At 38.1% G+C, this 6,669-nt stretch overlaps 1 protein-coding gene across 3 annotated transcripts in view; it reads right to left on the reverse strand.

Moving 5' to 3' along the window:
* Positions 1 to 4,539, reverse strand: part of prss12 (serine protease 12) — a 40,894-nt gene extending 36,355 nt beyond the window's left edge. Inside the window, exon 1 of one of the 3 annotated variants that reach the window (XM_088636359.1) lies at positions 1,590 to 4,539. In XM_088636359.1, the coding sequence (XP_088492485.1) occupies positions 1,590 to 1,920 (331 nt within the window). In that variant the 5' untranslated portion in view covers positions 1,921 to 4,539. The remainder of the gene's footprint in view (positions 1 to 1,589) is intronic. The other 2 variants (XM_088636339.1, XM_088636348.1) reach the window with 2 other exon arrangements.
* Positions 4,540 to 6,669: the final 2,130 nt, after the last annotated feature.

Here is a 6,669-nt window from a genome sequence, read left to right on the forward strand (position 1 = left end):
AGGTGAAAGGTAAACATATCAAGTGTATCACGTATGCATACAGAGTAATGCTCAACTAATGTTAAGATGTCAGTAAGAAATGAGAATATCTGTTAATACAATTAAATGAAATGCCTGCTATCGAAGTATTCACTTAATTGCTATTATTTTTGCAAGGCAATTTAAGTAGCTGCATTCATTAATCAAATATTATAAACATAATGGACTGAAGTTGTAGTGAAAATATACTGTTCATTCCTGTCACAATAAGTTAACTGAAGTTGTGAAAAAGTAAAAACTAAATTTTAATACACCTGCTTCAAACCTTCATATAAAAGAGCTGTCTTAAGTCAAATTTTAAAAATATTTCAACTTTATCTGAAATGTTGTTTTTCTGAAATAATTATTTAAAAATAAGACTTCCAAGCATCTAGAGGAAAATATTGTTTTCAGTAATTAAAAAAATTTTCAATGACAGCTGGGAGAAACAGGACAGTAAACCCTGAAATATTGTTTTCTTTATTAATGCCCTTTTCACTGAGTATTTTGTTAATCTGAAACAGATCTTAAATTGTACTTCCCACATATTTTATCAAATAAATATATCGTTGGTATGCTGAAACATATTTTTTCTGTTTAGAACTGTGAAACTTAAACACCCAGCAGCATTTTCAACAGAGTTGCATACCTTGGACTTCACTCAGGATTGTAATAAAGGAGTTGACTATGTGCTTGGACTTGCTTTTCTTGTCCTTTGCACCTGACAGAATCTGGGAAATTACAGAAGTGTATATCTGAGGCCATTTATTAAAGGACTCTGTTGTCATTTATAAAGAAGCAGCTGTTGCAAGAAGATCTGAGCCACTTGCCTAAGAACAATCATTGTTTTTCTTATAAATTATTTTAAAAATCAGATAATAAGATCATAGTGTACAGTTACTATTTCATTTTTTAAAAGAGTTACATGTTTTTAGTAATTTGAGTGAAGACTTGATTTTGCTTGTTTGGGGTATTCAGTCTATTGCATTCACTAGTAACCTCATTACTTGTCTTTAAAAAGGTGATGAGTATAGTGAAATACAAAATGTCACTGCTTCATTCTTGAAGACTGAGTGTGATTGAATGTCTGAATATTTTACCTCCTCGCAAAGAACATAATTGGTATTTAAATATTTCTTGTTAAATCAACATATGTATTCATATGAATAATTATATAATATTCTATAATAAACAAATAATATGATCATTTCCGTGTGGGGTTGTTGTACATGTTACGTGTTTAAAACAGCTAAAGTATCACTGCTTTTTAAAAAATAAATCAGTACAACTTTGCAAATATAAATGTTGTTCCATGCACCAGATGCCGGAGTGTTAGCATAAATAAATTTGGTAAAAACAGAAAAAAAACAACAATAATAGTATCTGAAGATACTCTTTACCTCATGTCTGTAGCAAGCTTTTTTAAAACTATAAAAATAAACTAAAAGATCTGCTCAACAGATAAACTATTACTGCTACTCCAGGTACAATTAAACACCAAAGGAAATTTCAGCTGAGGTTTGCTTCAAGACATACTATTGTACTAAAACTGTTTGAAGTATTGTATTTACCTTGTTTGCAGTCGCAGTAACCCCAGTCTATTCTTCCTCTATTGTTCCTGAAAAAACACCAAGGTCTGATCCTGCCATCGGGGTTCCTGCAGAAATTGTGGCGACCCACTCCTTTTCTAGGGTATCTCTCCTCGAAACCGGTGATATCGCTCCAGTTCATACACTTAATACCAGACTCTGTTACATCTATCGATCCGTCGTAGTAACCTGCTCTGCCTTTGCTCTGAATGCAGTCGGTAAAGGGTAGAATGAATGAGACATCAGAGCCAAAACAGCATACTCTGGTAAAAAAAACTGAAGCAATCACTGCAAGAAACCTTGACCAGCTCATGGTGCTTTTAAGGCTGTGTTCATCACTCCACTGCAAACAATTAAAGCCCTTGGATCTGTGAACAGCACGATCTCATAAACCTGTCCATCGGATCATTACATGTCCTGTATCCAAATCCGCGAAGGAACAAAATACCGGGAGATAACTCAAGTAGATCAATTCAGATGTGCCAGAGACAACCCGTAGCGATACGCCTCTCGCATATTGATCATTCCTAACGTGAACTAAGTTTTTTTTTTCACTTTGAGAAAGGAGCTTTCTTCGCACTTTTTCAAAATGCATAAAAATGAGATGACACGCGTGACACGAAACAGGAGAACAAAAAGAAGACAAGTATGTTTACGTGCTGAAAAACAATTCGTAACATTGCTGAATCGTCTAGTTAAATGTTTTCTTATAAAGTTTAACTTATTAAATATATTTAATAAACTTCCTTTAAAATAAAATTAATTTGCCTTATACATTCCTTTAAAATATGTACAGTTCCGGTTACGTTTTCATTTGAGTAAAATATTTAAAGAAAGATCCCTGTAAGTAAAACACTGACGCACAATTCAGCTTCAGTAGTTGTGCCAGCTGCATTATCTACAGCATCTGCATGCAACCCATGTTAAGTCTTGAACCGTGATCAATCCATTTACCAAATTATAGTTTTATTGCTTGTCAGCTTGTCCCCATGTCCTTGTCATGTACGTCCATTTAACGACGGAAAAATCAATTAGCCCAGATCTGTATGTCTGATTTTCTCTTTAGCAAAAATAATAGGTCCAAATCAGTCCACTGAAAAACTTCTCCGCTGACTGCTCCTGACTCGCACTGCCAGCAATTCATTTTCTTCCTCCAGCCACTGCCACAAAATCGCTGAGTAGCGCCCCCGACTCCAACTAGCTGTAAATTCACATCTCAAGAACACATCCTTACAATGGTGATATTTGCTTTGCCTTCCTTTGTTTGGTAGAGTATACAGACGTGTTCTGTTCTAACAAGCAACCCAAACTTTACAGAATGTGGGCATTTTAATAACTCCTTTGTATGAATCGACCTCAAAGGAGCAGGCTATTTGTCTAAAACGTGGTAATTTAGACTACATTTTTATATACTGTACAATATATCTAACCACGTAAGAATAAAATATAATGTATTTTAAATTTACTGGACAGACCTGAATGAAATATCTTGCTTGATGATACAAAAAACTGAGGCTCAGTCAGAATTTTACACTCCAGTCTATAATTCAGAGCCCTAACCTCTACCATACGCTAATACAGAGCACATAATTTTAGGAAGTACTTTAAAAATACATTTTTTTTAAGCCAGAGGCTTCAAGTACTTTAGTTTATGCCAATAGATTCTAAAACATACACAATGCTAAGCAATTTCTATTTGTTTTTTTTAATTAACCTATTTAATGTATATATCTGCAAAATTAATTTCAAAAGCCTAGGAAAGGTACAGATGGATGTCAGCATATTATTATATAATATTAAAGAATCATACACTTGTAATTTATTGCAGTACTTCTACTAATAGTAATCATTTCATTTTCTAACAGTTTACTCCTGTTGAAGATCATGGTGTTGACAGGTGGAGCAGGGCAGACCAGACTTCCCTTTCCCCAGCAACAGTCTCCAACTCCTCCCAGAGGATTCCCATGTGCTCCCAGGCCAGCCGACAGATATAAACCCACCAGTGTGACTTAGGTCTGCCCTAGGGTATCTTCCCAGTGGGCCGTGCCTGGTACACCTCCAGCAGGAGGTGCCCAGGGGAATCCTCACCACATGCCAGCAGCCATATCACTCTGCAACTCACTGGCAACCCACTGAAGCTAAGCAGGTGTGAACCTGGTCGGTGCCTGGATGGGAGATCTCCTGGGATAAACTAAGGTTCCACCCCATCACCCAGAGAGAGCAAGTGACTTGTTGATTGGGATGCTGTTTCTCCCAGTCATGCCCCTCCAGGTCTTTCCATCATTCCCCAGATGAATGTTGAAATCTCCCAGCAGGACAATGGAGTCAGTAAGTGGTGCCCACTGTCTCTAAGAAGGTACATAAGCACGACAGTCAGAGTTTTCCTCTCTGCAATATGCAGTATAGTATTTGTTCTCATCCATCATGACAAATTCCAACTGTACGGCACCCAGCCAGGGACTTGTGAGTATCTCCACACCCACTCAGACTGTCACGGGAGCTGAATCTAACTCCCGAGGAGCGTGTTGTAAAAGACCCTATGCGTGACTCTATAATCCGGAAGTGTCTGGAGACGTCAGGGAAGGCACAGCGAGGTAATGTCAGGATGACAGACAGGGGGCCGTGACTGAGGTGATCTGGTGCATGGGGGGAGTGCAGGCAAACAAGTCCAAAGGAAGTCCAAAGGGGTAGTAAGGCGCAGTCCAAAATCCAGAAACCGGGAGATCCATCGGAGACCCAGATGATTAAAAACAGGAACAGGGAATTGGGACCAGGAACACAATAGGTTAAAAGCATAATGGGGCACGGGACTCCAAGCCCCGGACTCAGAGGAAAGGACGGCGTGATGAAGCCTTTGCCCTCGGGCCACTCCTGAGCCCAGTGGTAGGTGGGCTTCCAGGTGTCCATCTTTCAAAGCTGAGCCTGGAACTACAGAAACACTGGGCTTAAAGAGGGGAGAGGCAATGAAACACAGCTGACACTAATAAAACTAAGAACATTACAAGAATGGTAGGAGCGCCCTCTAGAGGAGGGATGATGACCGTGACACAGACCAGACATGCGAGGGACAAAGACCACCCCTGATTGAGAATTGTGGTTCCAGAACCAATACTGTATATAGAGGTAAGACCGACTATATCTAGTCTGTACTTTTCAACCTCCCATACCAGCTATGGCTCCTTCCCCAGTGAAGCGATGTTCCACAACCCAAGAGCCAGTTTCCAGTGCCAAGGTCTAGTCCATCATCCAGATCTTTCCCACTCCATCTCATTACCCGACTCCCATCCTTCACTTTGGGAGTGGCAATCCCACATGGCAGCTCCATGTAACCATTTTGAGTTGAGCCTGGCTGAGTTGTGTGGGTGACCCAGACACCAGGTGTTTGCCGGCAACATCACCTGGCCTGGCTCCAAGGGTGAGTCCTGGCGTCCATGGTCTGTGCAGGGTTTTCTCAGTTCGTAATGGAAAAATCATGCCAGTCTAGCGTGCAAGGTTCTTTGTCTGGCCTCTCATCTAAGACCAAGTTGCCAAGGGTAGCCCTACCAGAAGCACAAACCACCTGACAACATACAGTACAGTAGTTCAGTAGCAGGGAGTAAACTCCCTGTGGCATTCAAACTCCTCCACCACAGCAAGGTCATGATTGCAGGAGATGAAGAAAGGTATGACATCTATAGTAAGTGGAGAAAAATTGCTCTTTACACACCTCACTGTTTCAGTCTCAGTGTAAGAAATTCCAATCCTGTTCTAAAACATTTTATACTGTTTTATCCTGTAGGAAGTACATTAGGACATACTTCTATGTATGTTAGGACATGTTTCTAGTGTCATTTAAAGAACACACTTTAAAAAGACCGTAGATTTCTTCGTTGTTATGAAAACGTTCAAACAAAATATACAGATGCAGATCACTTGTCATACCTGTACTGAAATTAAATTTATTATAGTTGATAAGAACGGTTAAAATAAAAATGTTATGATTTTTATGTGGTTGATTAAGTCAGAAAAAATTAAGCATTACAATTGAATAAAGTTCTAAAAATTGTATTTCTATGTAGCGATTACACCTTCACCGAAAATCATGTGATTTACTCCTAAGAAGGCACATAAACTATTTAATAAAGGTGGTTTATTGTTAATAAACATTTTCAAGACTATTGTTATTTATGCAATCAAGACCTTGAATACTTTATTCCTATAACATGTTAATAATAACATGACCTTCTGCTTGTCATTAGTAATCATTATAACATTATAGGCATTCATAAGGCAGATTTACACTATTACTATTGTACTAGTATTGTTTTTGTTGTAACGCATTTTGAAAATGCACCATATTATCAATGTTTACGTCAGATTTGTCAGTCTTGTTAAAATGAGTAATAATTGTAACAATACTCATAATCACAAACCACAAATTATAAACTACGTTTGTTACATGACAAAAGCTTCCATTTCGTGATTTAAGCTTTCTATACCTCCTATTCAGCTCTTAAGCAAATGTACTGTATGCCATCTTTGCTGAAGTATTCAGCAGACATCCATAATACTGTTTAAAGTTCAAACAGTGATCAAATTATTTTAGATTATGTGCATTGTGTGCTATGAATTCTACTTCTTGTTGCAGCTGACAGCTGTGTTGCCATTAACAGTTGCTCCGAGTTCATTTGAGCTAAACGTTGTTAAGCTAAAGGTTGGTTTTGTATTTATTACCTTTTTGTTTTGTACTTTTTTTGCTTTGCTGTGTTTAACAAAGATAAATTGTGTTAACCACACAATTATCAGAATATGTGATTTTCCTTTGTATATCAACTTTGTTAAATTTCGAATCCTCCTAGACTTTGGATTTTCGCGAACCACCCTCCTCTGCAGGACTGAATAAAGAACTGTTTCTCCAGAACCCCGAATCGTCAGTGAAGTTCTTCCATGTTCATAAATCATACTTTTGTAATTTCTTCTTCCGTTTTGCATCTGTTGTATATTGCTGCATACAGCTGAAGACGTACGGCAATCTACTGTCTACATGCCAGTTTGCGCTGCAATGAGATTTAAACCCTTGTAC

Source organism: Lepisosteus platostomus, chromosome 1 (genome assembly GCF_059453375.1).
Source record: "Lepisosteus platostomus isolate fLepPlt1 chromosome 1, fLepPlt1.hap1, whole genome shotgun sequence".
NCBI classification, from domain to species: domain Eukaryota; kingdom Metazoa; phylum Chordata; class Actinopteri; order Semionotiformes; family Lepisosteidae; genus Lepisosteus; species Lepisosteus platostomus.